The sequence below is a fragment of the Dendrobates tinctorius genome, unplaced genomic scaffold (assembly GCF_039654945.1).
Source record: "Dendrobates tinctorius isolate UK_male_01 unplaced genomic scaffold, ASM3965494v1 ptg000250l, whole genome shotgun sequence".
NCBI classification, from domain to species: domain Eukaryota; kingdom Metazoa; phylum Chordata; class Amphibia; order Anura; family Dendrobatidae; genus Dendrobates; species Dendrobates tinctorius.
This window is the reverse complement of record NW_027361917.1, coordinates 27,010,238-27,026,680: the sequence shown is the minus strand read 5'-3', so window position 1 is coordinate 27,026,680 and position 16,443 is coordinate 27,010,238. Positions and strand designations below refer to the sequence as shown.

Genomic DNA, 16,443 nt, shown 5'->3' with positions numbered 1-16,443 from the left:
TCAATCTGAGCACCCAAGATATATTTTTTGGTCTCTGTTGTAGTATTTCTTGTATAATATTGTTTATATCCACGACCGAATTGCATTTTATGTGATTTTTGTACATACTTTATTTATTTTTGTTTATTTTTTTCACACTGTAGTAACTGATGAAGGTCTATATTGACTGAAACGTTTTCTGGTACTACAATAAACTGCCTCACCAAGCATTAAGTTGAGTGCCAGGTTTTCATTTTACCTCCAGTGAAAAACTATCTTTTATTAAATCCAAGTGGGTGTTATCTCTTTAGATGGCAAATACTTTGGATTGCTAATATCTCTGCAACAGAGAAACAAAATTAAAAAAAAAATGTTTTATTCAGCTCTTCTGCTCTTCTTACATCATGTGTCCATTTCAACATGAAAAATTTGGTGACCGCTCTTTTCAGCATCGCTTTACTTTTTATGTATGCTAAAATGACAGACACATTATATGGGATGCTTTTATTAACAATTTGTGATCACATCATGATTAGGCATTTATTACATCACACTTGTCATCAAATACTGCAATCATTCATGTTAATTTTATATTCTAAAATATATTGTTGGCATGATAAACCACAGTGAAACATACTGTAGACATTCTGCTGCTTTAGAAAAATATTTCTAGTCCTTAAAGTCAGAATAGTGGTTCCAAAGATTGAAGATGTATCTTGTGGATAGGTGATAATTTATTCCAACCACTTTTAAGCTTCATTCTCAGGAGCGAGAGCCTTTACTAGCTCAAACACTGACATATGCAATCATATAGGCTTACATTGCACATAGGGTTCCATTGTAAAAAAATAACAGTACACGTTTGAGGTGGTTTTTGTATAGACAAGTTCAGTATTCTGCACTTTCAGCTGGAAGAGAAAAATTATGGCAATGAATAATGTATTGAAAAGACCAAGAGGATAATCTTTTGGCCTCCATTTGGTACAAGGTGCCCTATTGATGAATGTAGGACTCAAAAGTGGATTTTCATAGGAAGATAAGTGACCACTATTTTACTTTCAACTTACAAACTAGAACTAAAGCAGCTCTCAATACTTTATCTAAACCTCAATAATCCTGAAACAAAACAAAGTGTATGATCACTGGGGTCCACACGGATCACAAGAACTGAAGTCTCAACCCTGTTTCTCTTCACCTCAGCTTGGATGGTGCCACACTGGTGGCTGCTGCGCTATATTCAGACTATAGGACTGACTGATGGCTGAGTACAGCTCTATCGCAATCCCACTGCCATGAATGTAAGGCTACTTTCACATTAGCGTTTTTTAGCACAGCGCTTCGTGCGCAATAGAAACGCATGCAAAAAAACGCATCATGCGTTTTGCATGCATTTGCTGTTTTTTAGGCGCATGCGTTTTAACCAGTTTCTAGCCATGTTAACTCTTAAAACGCCTGCGTTCCCATAGACTGTAATGCGTTATTTTGTCGCATTCCGTGCCCAAGTGTGCGCATGCGTTTTTTTTTACGCCGTTGGACGGACCCAAAAATGCAACAGGTTGCATCTGGCGTGCCTAGGCGCACACCTTAAAAAAAAAAACCGCATGCTGCGCGTGCAAACGCTAGACCATGTTAAACATAGGTGCGCATGACGCATACGATGCATTGCGCAAAAAACGCTAATGTGAAACCAGCCTAACAGTCATGCACATCTATACCACCACATTCAATTTCAATCGAAGTGAGAGAGAACAAGGTCAGGACCCCTGTTCTTGTGATCGGTGGGCATCCCTGCAATCACACGTTATGAGTGTCTGTAATGTGAAACCTTGTAAAGTGTAATTGTAGTTTAAACAGGGGAAGCTGCTCCAGTTAGTAATATAAAGCTGTATACGGCACTCTAAGGTAATGGGTAGGTCTACCTACCGTCACCTATGATAGATATAAGACGCATCACTGTCCATCAAAGCAGTTTAGTTTATATGTTATTCATGGCTTGACTAAAAATGATAGAAGCGCAACAAATGCATGTCAAGGAGAGGACCAAGATGACTGCAAGTGAACAAGATTATTGTTGTTCCCCTTATGAAACAATTGGGCACAACATTGAGGTGGGCATATTTTAATGCGTCCACAACGACCACTTCATGCGTTTTCGGAGTAGAATAGTAATCCTGCTCCGTATGCTAAGTGGACAGGATATAAAAAAAAAACGGATGATGCTTGGTTGGTTTATCGGATTCTCTTTGAGAAACACATGTAGTGTTGTCTCTATTGAGCAGATTACCTGTTTCAAGAGCTGATCACTCTCTTCATTAGGTCCTACCTTATCATCTGAGGCACAGAGTGGCATGCTCCCAAAAGGCGTAATCGATCCAATAGGGATAGCACTATATGTGGTTTTCTACAAGAATCCAATAGTCCACTTTATTTTGATTAACTGGGTTTCCAGGCGACATCCAATTTTTCTTGTACTAATCCACTCAAAACATGATTGAACATGAATAAAAGTGTGGTGCTGCCACCAGATCCTGGTACTCCTAAGGCTGAGTTCACACGTGGCGTTTTTTTTGCGTTTCCGCGGCGGTTTTAACCGCGCGATTTTGCCGCGAAAATGCGAAAAATAAGCATCCCATGCATTCCTATGGGATTCCGCAATGCTGTGCTAATGCTACGGTTTTTACCGCGGCGGAATCGCTTCGCGGTAAAAACCGCAGCATGCTCATTAATTTGCGGAATTGCTGCGATCCCGCACCCATAGGAATGCATTGTTCCGCTTACTTCCCGCATGTGGCTGTGCACACCATGCGGAAAGTAAGCAGAACATTTGCGGATGGTACCCACGGTCCGGAGGAGAGGAGACTGTCCTCCGGGCTTTGGGTACCATATCCCTGTAAAAAATAGAATTTAAAATAAAAAATATTGTTATTCTCACCCTCCGACATCCCGCGCAGTCTTCCCGCTTCTCTTCACGCTCTCGTTCCCAGTAAGCCTTTGCGAAAATGCCCGCGATGGCGTCCGTTCTCGCGGGATCGCGAAGTCTCGCGGTCATCGCGAATTCCCGCGAGACGTCGCGATCCCGCGAGAAAGGACATCATCGCGGGCATTTTCGCAAAGGATTACTGGGAACGGCTGCGCGGGATGTCGGAGGGTAAGAATAACACCATTTTTTATTTTTTTTTTACATTCTATCTTTTACTACTGATGCTGCATAGGCGGCCTCAGTAGTAAAAAGTTGGTCACACTCGTCAAACACTGTGTTTGACGAGTGTGACCATCCTGTCAATCAGTTCTCCAAGCGATGCTACAGATTGCTTGGAAAACGCTAGCATTTTGCAAGCTAATTACGCTTGCAAAATGCTAGTTTTTCCGCGGGAAAATCGCGGGAATTTAAAATGCAATTTTCCCGCTGACTGGAATTCCGGAATTCTCGCGGTAATTTACGCAAGAGTTCCGGTACGTGTAGTGTACGACAAGTGTGACCAACTTTTTACTACTGAGGCCGCCTATGCTGCATCAGTAGTAAAAGATAGAATAATAAAAAAAAAATTAAAAATACTGTTCTTACCTTCCGACGTCCCGCGCATCCGTTCCCAGTAATCCTTTGCGAAAATGCCCGCGATGACGTCCGTTCTCGCGGGATCGCGACGTCTCGCGGTAATTCGCGATGACGTCGCGCGAATGACCGCGAGACTTCGCGATCCCGCGAGATCGGACGCCATCGCAGGCATTTTCACAAAGGATTACTGGGAACGAGAGCATGGAGAGAGGCGGGAAGGCTGCGGGGGACGCCGGAGGGTGAGAATAACAATATTTTTTATTTTATAATTCTATTTTTTACAGGGATATGGTACCCAAAGCCCGGAGGACAGTCTCCTCTCCTCCGGACCGTGGGTACCATCCGCAATTGTTCTGCTTACTTTCCGCATGTTGTGCACAGCCACATGCGGGAAGGAAGCGGAACAATGCATTCCTATGGGTGCGGGATCGCCGCGATTCCGCAAAATAATGAGCATGCTGCGTTTTTTACCGCGAAGCGATTCCGCCGCGGTAAAAACCGCAGCATTAGCACAGCATTGCGGAATCCCATAGGAATGCATGGGATGCTTATTTTTCGTGTTTTTGCGGCAAAATCGCGCGGTTAAAACCGCCGCGGAAACGCGAAAAAAAACGCCACGTGTGAACTCAGCCTTAGAAATTAGGCGGTGAACGGCCAGCTGCACTGACATTGCTTTGTGCAAAAGTCTTATGAATTAGAATTATGCCAATGCCAAAGCAAAATTCTCAGTGGTCAGGACTACCATATAAGCACCCCAACTGTGCAACTTATAGTCAGGGCCGCCATCAGGGCATGACAGCCCTTACAGCTGTATGGGGCCCGATGAACATCAGTACAGAAGGGGGCCCGCAGATCAGGGGCCCCGCTCCTGTGCTGCCAGTCATCGGGCCCCAAGTGCTGTGCGTCATAGGGGCGCCGGGCAGGCCCCAAGTGCGCGCTGCGATCGGGCCTGCAGCGCACACATCAGCAGAGCCGCCACAGCGCCCGACATCCGAAAGATAGAGAAGAGCTGAAGGACCTGTGGTGACGTCATCATTATCACAGGCCTTCAGCATTGATCAGATCCGCCCCCTGATCACATGACGATGACTTCACCACAGGTCCTTTCAGCTCACACAGCAGCAGCTCCATCTTCAGCGCAGGAGCGAGGTCAGGTAAGAAGAAAGTTTTTATTTTTGAAAGGGGCAATATGTATCCCTGGCAGAATGGAGACACGGGGGCAGGATTGGAGACACACAGGGGCAAATATGGAGACGGGGCAGGATTGGAGTCACACAGGGGCAAATATGGAGACAGGGGGCAGGATTGGAGACACACAGGGGCAAATATGGAGACGGGGCAGGATTGGAGTCACACAGGGGCAAATATGGAGACAGGGGGCAGGATTGGAGACACACAGGGGCAAATGTGGAGACGGGGCAGGATTGGAGTCACACAGGGGCAAATATGGAGACAGGGGGCAGGATTGGAGTCACACAGGGGCAAATATGGAGACGGGGCAGGATTGGAGACACAGGGGTAAATATGGAGACGGGGCAGGATTGGAGACACGGGCAAATATGGAGACGGGGCAGGATTGGAGATAAACAGGGGCAAATATGGAGACAGCGGGCAGGATTGGAGTCACACAGGGGCAAATATGGAGACGGGGCAGGATTGGAGACATACAGGGGCAAATATGGAGACAGCGGGCAGGATTGTAGTCACACAGGGGCAAATATGGAGACAGGGGGCAGGATTGGAGACACAGGGGCAAATATGGAGACAGGTGGCAGGATTGGAGTCACACAGGGGCAAATATGGAGACAGCGGGCAGGATTGTAGTCACACAGGGGCAAATATGGAGACAGGGGGCAGGATTGGAGTCACACAGGGGCAAATGTGGAGACGGGGCAGGATTGAAGTCACACAGGGGCAAATGTGGAGACAGGGGGCAGGATTGGAGACACACAGGGGCAAATATGGAGACAGCGGGCAGGATTGTAGTCACACAGGGGCAAATATGGAGACAGGGGGCAGGATTGGAGACACAGGGGCAAATATGGAGACAGGGGGCAGGATTGGAGTCACACAGGGGCAAATATGGAGACGGGGCAGGATTGGAGACACAGGGGTAAATATGGAGACGGGGCAGGATTGGAGACACGGGCAAATATGGAGACGGGGCAGGATTGGAGACATACAGGGGCAGGAGCAAGGTCAGGTAAGAAGAAAGTTTTTATTTTTGAAAGGGGCAATATGTATCCCTGGCAGAATGGAGACACGGGGGCAGGATTGGAGACACACAGGGGCAAATATGGAGACGGGGCAGGATTGGAGTCACACAGGGGCAAATATGGAGACAGGAGGCAGGATTGGAGTCACACAGGGGCAAATATGGAGACGGGGCAGGATTGGAGACACACGGGCAAATATGGAGACATCGGGCAGTATTGTAGTCACACAGGGGCAAATGTGGAGACGGGGCAGGATTGGAGTCACACAGGGGCAAATGTGGAGATGGGGCAGGATTGAAGTCACACAGGGGCAAATGTGGAGATGGGGCAGGATTGAAGTCACACAGGGGCAAATGTGGAGACAGGGGGCAGGATTGGAGTCACACAGGGGCAAATGTGGAGACAGGGGGCAGGATTGAAGTCACACAGGGGCAAATGTGGAGACAGGGGGCAGGATTGGAGTCACACAGGGGCAAATGTGGAGACAGGGGGCAGGATTGGAGTCACACAGGGGCAAATATGAAGACGGGGCAGGATTGGAGTCACACAGGGGCAAATATGGAGACAGGGGGCAGGATTGGATACACACAGGGGCAAATGTGGAGACGGGGCAGGATTGGAGTCACACAGGGGCAAATGTGGAGACGGGGCAGGATTGGAGACACACAGGGGCAAATATGGAGACAGGGCGCAGGATTGGAGACACACAGGGGCAAATATGGAGACAGGGGGCAGGATTAGAGACACACAGGGCCAAATATGTAGACACGGGGCAAAATGCAAGACATGGGGGTAGAATGCAAGACATGGGGGTAGAATGCAAGACATGGAGGCAAAATGCAAGACATGGGGGCAGAATGCAGACATGGGGACAGAATGCAAGACATGGGGGCAGAATGCAGACATGGGGCAGAATGCAGACATGGGGACAGAATGCAAGACATGGCAGAATGCAGACATGGGTGCAGAATGCACACATGATGGCAGAATGCAGACATGGGGGCAGAATGCAAGACATTGGGGCAGGCAGAATATGACAGTGAGACACAGGAGGGGGCTGAATGTGACAGTGAGACATGGGGCAGAAAGGACATGGGGCAGAATGTGAGACATGAGGGCAGAATGTGAGACATGAGGGCAGAATGCAGAACGTGAGGGCAGAATGCAAGATATGGGGGCAGAATGCAGACATGGGGCAGAATATGACAGTAAGACACAGGGGGGGCAGAATGGGACATTGAGACACAGGAGGGGGCAGAATGTGAGACATGGGGGCAGAATGTGACAGTGAGACACAGGAGGGGGCAGAATGTGACAGTGAGACACGGGAGGGGGCAGAATGTGAGACATGGGGCAGAATGTTACAGTGAGACACAGGAGGGGACAGAATGTGACAGTGAGACACAGAAGGGGGCAGAATGCCCATGGGGGCAGAATGTGAGACACGGGGTCAGAATGGACATGGGGGCATAATGTGACAGTAAGACACAAGAGGGGGCAGAATGTGACAGTGAGACACAGGAGTGGACAGAATGTGAGGCACGGGGGCAGAATGTGACAGAGAGACACGGGAGGGGGCAGAATGTGACAGTGAGACACAGGAGGGGGCAGAATATGAGACACGGTACAGGATGGGAGACACATGGTGCAGGATCATGGGGCAGGATGGATACGATGTAGACAGATGGGGCAGGATCTGGAGATCATGTGGGGGCAGAATGGATACTCATGAGGGCAGGATGAGAGAAAATATGGCTGGAGCCAGGATGGGGGATATTATTACTATAGGGGCTAATTAAGGGATATTATTACTGCAGTGATGTATTTATTTTATTTTTTTGAGGATACTGTTTTAAATGGGGGGAGGTTCTGTTACTGTGCAGAGCGACACTATGTCGCCTTTTTTTCTTCTTCATCTGGTGTAGTGTAGAAGTTGGGAAAAAAATTAGGTAATGTGTTCTGCAAGTGGAGCTCTAGATAACTGTGTTATTTCCTCCAGAGACAAGCCCTGGCTGGAAGACGTGACGGCGATCTGTGCTGGATGAAAGATGAAAAGCAAAGATGAAGGACTTCACCTAGAGACATCACTGGTGAGTTTGTGTTACCTGTACAATGACACTATACACTATATACAGAGTGCCTTTGTACAATGTCACCAGTGATCACTGTATTACCTGTACACTGACACTATATACAGAGGTCCTGGGCATAATGTCACCAGTGATCACTGTATTACCTGTACACTGACACTATATACAGAGTTGCTGTGTATAATGTCACTGGTGATCACTGTATTACCTGTACACACACTACATACTAAGTACAGATCTCCTGTGTATAATGGCACTTATGGTGATAGTAATGTTTTTTTATTAATGATCAGTATTGTAGTATTCAGTCACCATGTGCTGGTAATATGTGGTCTGGTCATGGTGCAGTGGTATTTGTCCCTTGTATGTGCTATTATTCTGTCACTGGTGGTAATATGTGGCCTGGACATGGTATGGCTGTATTTGTTCCCTGTATGTGGTATTATTGGTCACCATGTGGTGGTAATATGGTGTCTGGGCATGGTGTGGTGGTATTTGTCCCTTTGGATGTGATATTATTGGTCATTTTAAAAATTGAAAAATAAATAAAAAAATATACCTAAATTGTATTGGATATTTTAGCAAATGTTTAATAGGTTAGAGTAGAATAGGGCTCAGCCAAAAGAGTCTACCTAGTGGTGGCAGATTTAAAAAATATTTTGGTCATAACAAGAGCTGCTGGCTATGTGTGTGATCAGGAGATGGGAACTGTTAATGTGTGATTGGTGAGAAGTGGAATTTTTCTAAGAGAGAGCGGTGGGGCTGTGGACAGTTTGAGGGGTGGAGGGCGGGGCTGGGGTGGAGCCGGGGTGGAGTCTCAAGGGGGCCCAAAAAATTTTGCCAGTATGGGGCCCCAAAATTGCTAGTGGCAGCCCTGCTTATAGTACCCATGTGCACACACATATACATACAGCATGTCACCAAGAAGAGGAACCTAATATCCTAATTTCATGAGGGTATTTCTCCTGTGGTCTGAAGCCCATCTGGTAAAGGGAAATGGCTGGTATTTAGTGTTACATCTTCTTTTAAGAAGTTCTCCCAGCTTCATATTACTGAACTACACAATCATACAGGTGTATGCCACACATATGCAAAAAAAAAAGCACCCCCTGTACATAGCAGACACTAAAACACACAAAATCCTTAAACTACAAATGGAGGATTTATTGTAGGGCTCATACACAAGCAGCTCAGTGTAGATGCAATGTGGATAGAACCAAGGATACTATCAAGTCCACAAAGATCAAGAATGATTTTCTTGAAGACTTCTTTGGAAAACGCATCCTGGTTTCATAAGAAAGGATACAGTCACATCCTTTAATATATACTTTCTACACACTGAACAATGAGATACTTATGTACATGTGTCCTAATATGGTGGCCATAAACCTATGAATGCTGTTCTGCAGATGACTGGCCCACAACTTTCCTCCCCAAACAACCAAATACACGTGCACTCTCACCCCAGCCCAGTCTGTATGTGCTCTCCATAGGGAGAGGGAAATAAGCCACCAGCAGACACCTCTGGCCTGGCAGCAACTTTTCTCCCATGAGAACAAAAATACATTTATTTAATATACATTCTTCAACATTGAAATTGCAACACCAAGAAGGAAAAGTCGTGAAGCTATAGAAATCACAAGCTCATATAGTTACTTAAGTTGAAAAAAAACCCAAAACATACATCCACCAAGTCCAAACTTTCTCCACAAGTTAGACATGCTGTATTGCAGGATTATTTATAAGCCTCAGTGCCATTTGTTATGAGAAACGAAGCTCGTTATTTTATTTTAACGCTAATATAGTATCCGCCATTACTACCATTAATAGACAAGTTAATGATACGCAAATGATGAAAAAGTTAAAACTAACATTTCAAAAACATCTCAATTTATTCAGTATCTAGTATGAGCACCATATGCAGAAAGATACACACTTGCACGCATTGGTACTCTATCAATGAGATTATTAATAGTTAATAGGGATGAGCGAGTATACTCGTTGCTCGGGTTTTCCCGATCATGCTCGGTGTACTCCGAGTATTTTGGCGTGATCTGGGATTTCGTTTTCGTCCTCTAAGCTTCATGATTTGCGACTGCTAGACAGCTTGAATACATGTGTGGAATGCCTGTTTGTTAGGGAATTCCCACATGTACTCAGCCTGTCTGTAAGTCACAAATGATACAGGAAATATTCCGCCAACGCACACACTTATTGCATTTCATAGTGATCTAAACATGACACAAACAGTGTACTGGATCATAGTACAGGACACACCAAGAACTATATAGAGGTCAAAAAGGAGATGTACTAGTCCAAAAATATCTTGCAAATAATATAGAAAATTTTATTATTAAAAATTTCTTTTACACAATATACTCAAAATTTTATTATTAAAAATGTAATTTACACAATATACTCAGAAAAACACAGGGAAGTACATGAGGGAATGATGGAAAATAGTGCACAATATGTAGCTGTAAAAAAGGCACTACACACATGCGCTAATGATAGTTAGCTGGCAAAAAATAAATAATTGTATCCAAATGGGCGCCCACCCCAACGCGCGTTTTGGCCTTTGCCTTCGCCTCCTGACGAAGGCAAAGGCCAAAACGTGCATTGGGGTGGGCGCGCGCACACACCTTGGAGCACCACTGCAAGCTGAGCCTCTCTCTGCATATAGGTAACACAGCCCATTTGGGTACAATTATTTATTTTTTGCCAGCTAACCATCATTAGCGCATGTGTTATGGACACTTGTCTTTTATATTTCTAGTTAGAACACCTGCCTCTTCTATATTAAGATTATTGAATAATCTATAGCATTTTTGTAACTTCATGTGGTTTTTCATTGGGGTGTAGCGCCTTTTTTACAGCTACATATTGTGCACTGTTTTCCATCATTCCCACATGTACTTCCCTGTGTTTTTCTGAGTATATTGTGTGAATTACATTTTTAATAACATTTTCTATATTATTTGCAAATATTTTTGGACTAGTACATCTCCTTTTTGCCCTCTATGAGCCGCAAATCATGCAGATGAGACGGTGAATACTAAATCTCCGAGCACGCCAAAATACTCGGAGGACACCTAAGCAGGCTTGAGAAAACCTGAGCAACAAGTATACTCGCTCATCACTAATGGTTAACTGACAAATGGTCTGCCAAGCTAAATGCACTTGGACAAGAAAATCATTAAGATCCCGTTGCCGACAGCTCCGTTAGCAATTGCAGATCAATGACGTCCCAGATGTGTTCAATGGGAGACAAGTCCTAGGACACTGCAGGCCATGGTAGCAGAGTTAAGCCACATCGGCTGCTCATGGCAGTACCAGCAACATGTGGGCCTGGTGATGTGGAGTTGAAAAATGACTCCTGGGACATTTTCAAATTCCCTCTTATAGGCTTCTTCATAGTGCTGCACATGCAGTCTCCAAGTCTATCTCTGGTTACCCCTGCATCCAAGACAAAAGTGGGATGCCTCACTGAAGAGAACAGACCTCTATTGCCATCTTGCTCCGCACCATGAGTAGCATTAGGTAAATGGAACATCTGTAGCTGATGTCTGGCTCGTAGTTCAGTGTCATGAAAATCTCTTCTAATGGTTTGTGAAGACACTGTTATAAATCACATGCCAAGTATCAAATTTCAGTTGCGGACAGAATGGAACACTACATGCCATTCTTTGAAACCACGTGATCAACGCTATGAAGGGGCCTTCATGAGGGAACGTAACACCAGTCCTATTCCTGGAATTATGGTGTGGGGTTGCATAAATGTAGGATAGCTAAACTTCCCTCAACTTCATTTCAGGTACGCTAACAGCTCAGAAATACCTTGATTTGGTAATGGAATCAGTGGTACGGCCTTTTATCCAAAGTGTCCCAATTGCCGGTTTTCAACACGACAATCTTAGATGTGCTACCACAGCATGTAGCGTCTTTGATCTTGTCTACCACTGAGCACATCTGAGATATCATTGGTCAGCAATTTCAAAGGGAGCTACCTCCAGCAGATCTTGATGATTTTCCTGACAAAGTGCATTCAGTGTGGCAGAACTGTCTTGTGACAACCATCAATAACCTCACTGATAGCAGCCACGGTGTGTAAGTGTGGGGATTTCTACTCAATAGTGAATAAATCAAGATGGTTTCAAAATTTAGTTTCTTTTTTTTTTTTCATAATTTAAATATTAATATGTATCCATTCCATGATTTTCATAATTTCAAGGCTTTTCCTTCTTGGTGTTGCAATTTCAATGCTTAGGAGTGTATATAGCCATCTTTGCCCTTAAAGGGCTATTACCAGTTTCGCAAGTTATTCCTTATCCACAGAATGAATGATAATTTTCTGAATGTTAGGGGTGAAACTGATAAAACTCCATGCCAAAGAATGGGCATCTGAAATTCACCATTAAAATGGAGCGGTGGCCATGCATGCTTGCTACCACTTCATACATTGCCTGCAGGTTAGCTGGGATAGTAATGTACATGGCTATCTCTGGCAGTGCCATAGAACATTATTCAAGCGATGGTGGCCATACACAGCCACCAGTCCATTCTAACAGAGAATTTCAGAGCCATGTTCTTGGGAATGGTTGGATCACAGCAGTCATATCCCCTGTGATCAGTAACTTACCATTAGTGATGAGCGAACGTGCTCGGGTACTAACAGAGTGTCCTTGGAGTGCTTGAATAACATGTTCGAACGCCCGCAGCTGCATGTCTCGTGGCTGTTCGACAGCTGCAACACATGCAGGGATTGCCTGTGTGTTAGGTAATCCCCGCATGTGTTGCAGCTGTCGAACAGCCATGAGACATGCAACCGCAGGGACTTAAACATTTTATTCGAGCATGACGAAAACACTGTTAGCACCTGAGCATAGATATCATCCCCTTATCCGAGCACATTCGCTCATCACTAGTTACCACCTACTCTGTGAATAGGTCTGTGGCAGCTGCCTATTCCCCTGGCTTCCTAAGGGCTCATACTCACTTGTGAGAGTCGCACGATTCTTGTGCGAGTCTCTCGCATGAAAACCCTGGCACTGGGACCGGAGCGTGCGGCTACATAGAAATGCAAGTAGCCGCACGCTCCGGTCCGAGTGCCTGTGGCAGTGCCAGGTGTCTCTTGCAAGTGAGTATGAGCCCTAATAATACATGCATGCTTGGCTGAGAGTGCATGTGAATAGGGAGGGTTGGTAGAAATAGCTGTAGCTCAAAAGAGTGCTCAACAGCTGTGTAGGTCGTAAGGCCACGTTTACTGGTCTAGCTTGCCGATATGTGATGACTCCACACACCTTAAGCAGTATTTCCTCCATATTTAGCAAAGATTTGCTCTGTCTTCACACTTTACCCCTCATTGTCTCTATACACAGTTGGGCTTAATATGGACCATCTAAAGAATGGTCGTCTCCACTGCATGCAGTTATTCCCGCAAGTCACTTCTTAGGCGCTAATATCTCAGGCTTAAGAATATTAAGCTTGATATTTTAAGTACATACAATTTGTAAGCAAAGAAATGAGAATGCGGAAAGCAAAGATAATAAAAGGAACTATCCTTTAAAGCTTCTTTCCTGCATCAGTGCTGGTTCTCACCTCTTCTTGGAGTACAGTGCTGTATCGTGACAACTGAATTTCTTATAACTCAGAATGATCATCAGCGATTTCCAGAATGGAAAAGTTATGTGGAGCACGGTTTCATCATTTTACAGAAAAGCCTGGGTTCACATCATGTGTGAGATGTATGTTTAGCAAGTAGAGAAGGAATGCTCCTCATATACCCACTAAACGTGTCCACAGGGCTGTATTAGCCATACAGAAGAGTATCCTTTTAGCCTTGGTCTTGTCAAAATAAAGTACCACAAAAAAAGCATGGAACGGGGTGTGGACTACAATATGCTATACAATAGTATCCAGTAATTTAAAAAAAGAATGTTACATATATGGATTTTTTTTACATGGAACCTTGAGTGACAGGTATTTGGCAAACCCTGAAGCATAACCATAAACCCTATACACATAACATTATTCAACGTAATAAGAAAAGCAACTTATGCCAGGGTTTCTTCTACTGATCTCGAGTTGCAGCCTCTACTATAAGCCTGGTATATTCCCAATTATACAGTCTCCAAAGCCAAAATATTCCGCTATTCCTTGTTTGCTCATGGTCTGCACAGATAATGTACAGTAGTACGCAGTGGTGACAACTCTCGTTCTGCATTGCAAAGACTCGGACAGTCGGGCTTCTGTCCGTCCACAATCTCATTATTGACAGCAGAACTGTGAATCAGGCTGTAATTAAGCTTCTGTAAAAGATAGCACTTTATAGAAATCCATCCTAATTACATTCAGTTCTACTGATAAACTGGATACAGAACAAATAATAGCATTATATTTACTTTCATGTAAATGGTGAAGGAAAAGCCAAAGGAATAAAACCAGTACATAAGTAAAAAATTTCCATGCTGAAACCTAGGCCTTCCAAGCATTTACCTGTCTAGGATTGTTGGGAACAGCTTCTAATGGACTAAAGCCTCTCTGCTACTATAAGTATCATACAGCTGTTTAATGGAACCTGTCACCTCGTTTTGCCGCTATAAGATGCGGCCTTGCCTTTTACGGCTTATCTACAGCATTCTATAATGCTGTAGATAAACCCCCGGTGTGACCTGAAAGAGAAGAAAAACACGTTTTATTATATTCACCTGAGGGCGGTCTGATCCGATGGGTGTCGAAGGTCCTGGGTGCGGCGCCTCCCATCTTCATGTGATGTTGTTATCCCGCTTGCTTCATGCCGCGCTCCTGCGCAGGCGTACTTATCAGCCCTGTTGAGCGCTGAGCAAAGTACTGCAGTGTGCAGGCACCGGGAAAGGTCAGAAGCCCAGCGCCTGCGCACTGCAGTACTCTGCCCTCAACAAGGCAGATCAGTACACCTGCGCAGGAACGCGGCACGAAGCAAGCAGGATGACGACATCGCATGAAGATGGGAGGCGCTGAACCCGGGACCTGCGACACCCATCGGAACGGACCGCCCCAGGGTGAGTATAATAAAACTTGTTTTTTTTCTCTTTCAGGTCGGATCCGGGGCTTATCTACAGCATTACAAAATGCTGTAGATAAGCCCTAAAAGGCATGGCCGCATCTTATAGTGGCAAAACGAGGTGACAGGTTCCCTTTAAGTAAAAATCAGGAAAATTGCAGCATAAAAATCATTTCACTGAAACAAGAAGTTCTTTACTAAACCTGTAACTCTGCTCTAAAGTTTGAAATGGAAACCTATTGTTACTTGATAAGGACTACTTATACAAAACTTTGCATATATCACATTTTTTCATGTTTCAACAAGCTCTATGGATTAATTCAAGCACAAACAAACTTTTTTCACTCCAAAGCAATGTTAGTGGTGTCACAAGGCTGGTTTCACATATTTTTCTAAAAAAAAAACCCAAAAAACGCCATATTGTGTTTTTTGGGGGATAAAAACACTGCAGTCAGATTTTACACTAAAGTCTGTAGTGTAATATAAAGCATATTATCTATATAAAAAAACTCTCTAAAGGTCTTGGAAAAAATGCATGCTGCAAATACAAAAAAAACACACAACCTCAATTCCAAAAAAGATGGGGAACCAAATAAAATGTAAAAACAAGAAAGCAAGGATTTTGAAATCTCAGTCATATTTTATTCGCAACAGAACATAGATCAGAGTTCGAAAGTCAGTCATTTTACTATTTCATTTGAAAAAATTAACTGAGTTAGGGTGGAACGGTGGCTCAGTGGTTAGCACTGTCCAGGTTCAAATCCCACCAAGGACATCTGCAAGGAGTTTGTATGTTCTCCCCGTGTTTGTGTGGGTTTCCTCCGGAGTCCCACATTCTAAAGACATACTGATAGGGAAATTTAGATTGTGAGCCCCATCGGGGACAGTGCCAATAATGTCTGTAAAATGCTGTGGAATTAATGGCGCTTTATAAATTAGTTAAATAAATAAATAAATTTAGAAGTTGATAGCTGCAACAAATCTCAAAAAGGATGGTATACAGTTATCAAAAGTTGGAAAAATAAGTGGTTCTAATGAAAAACAGACTGTCAATTTTCATGTAAATATTGTGGAAATAATTTAGAAAAATGTTCCTCAACATAAAATTGAAAAGACTTTGAATATGCCACTGTCTACCATGCACACCAAGAGATTCTGGATAAATCCATGTGCACAAGGGACAAAGCTGATCAGTATTGGATGCTTGTGATCTACAGGCTCTAACTGCAATAAAACTAGGCATGATTCAGTCATGCAAATCCCTGTATGGGCTCAGGAATACTTCAAGAAATCATTGTTTGTGAAGTTTTCCGTACAATCCACAAATGCAAGTTAAAACTTTATCATGCGAAGAATAAGCCTTATATCAACACAATCCAGAAACGCTGCAGTCTTCTCTGGGTCAAAGCTCATTTAAAATGACTGAAGCAAAATGGAAAACTGTTCTGTGGTCAGATGAATCAAAATGTGAAATTCTTTATGAAAATGACAGACACCATGTATTGCGAACTCAAGAGGAGAGTGAACACCCAGCTTGTGCACAGTTCTGCATCTCTGATG

At 44.2% G+C, this 16,443-nt stretch overlaps 1 protein-coding gene across 2 annotated transcripts in view; it reads right to left on the bottom strand.

Moving 5' to 3' along the window:
• Nucleotides 1–468: 468 nt before the first annotated feature.
• The window catches only part of LOC141063508 (interferon-induced, double-stranded RNA-activated protein kinase-like), a 253,146-nt gene continuing 237,171 nt past the window's right edge, over nucleotides 469–16,443 (bottom strand). For both annotated transcript variants that reach the window (XM_073557589.1, XM_073557588.1), the window contains one exon: nucleotides 469–887. In XM_073557589.1, coding sequence (XP_073413690.1) covers nucleotides 786–887 — 102 coding nt within the window. In that variant the 3' untranslated portion in view covers nucleotides 469–785. The remainder of the gene's footprint in view (nucleotides 888–16,443) is intronic.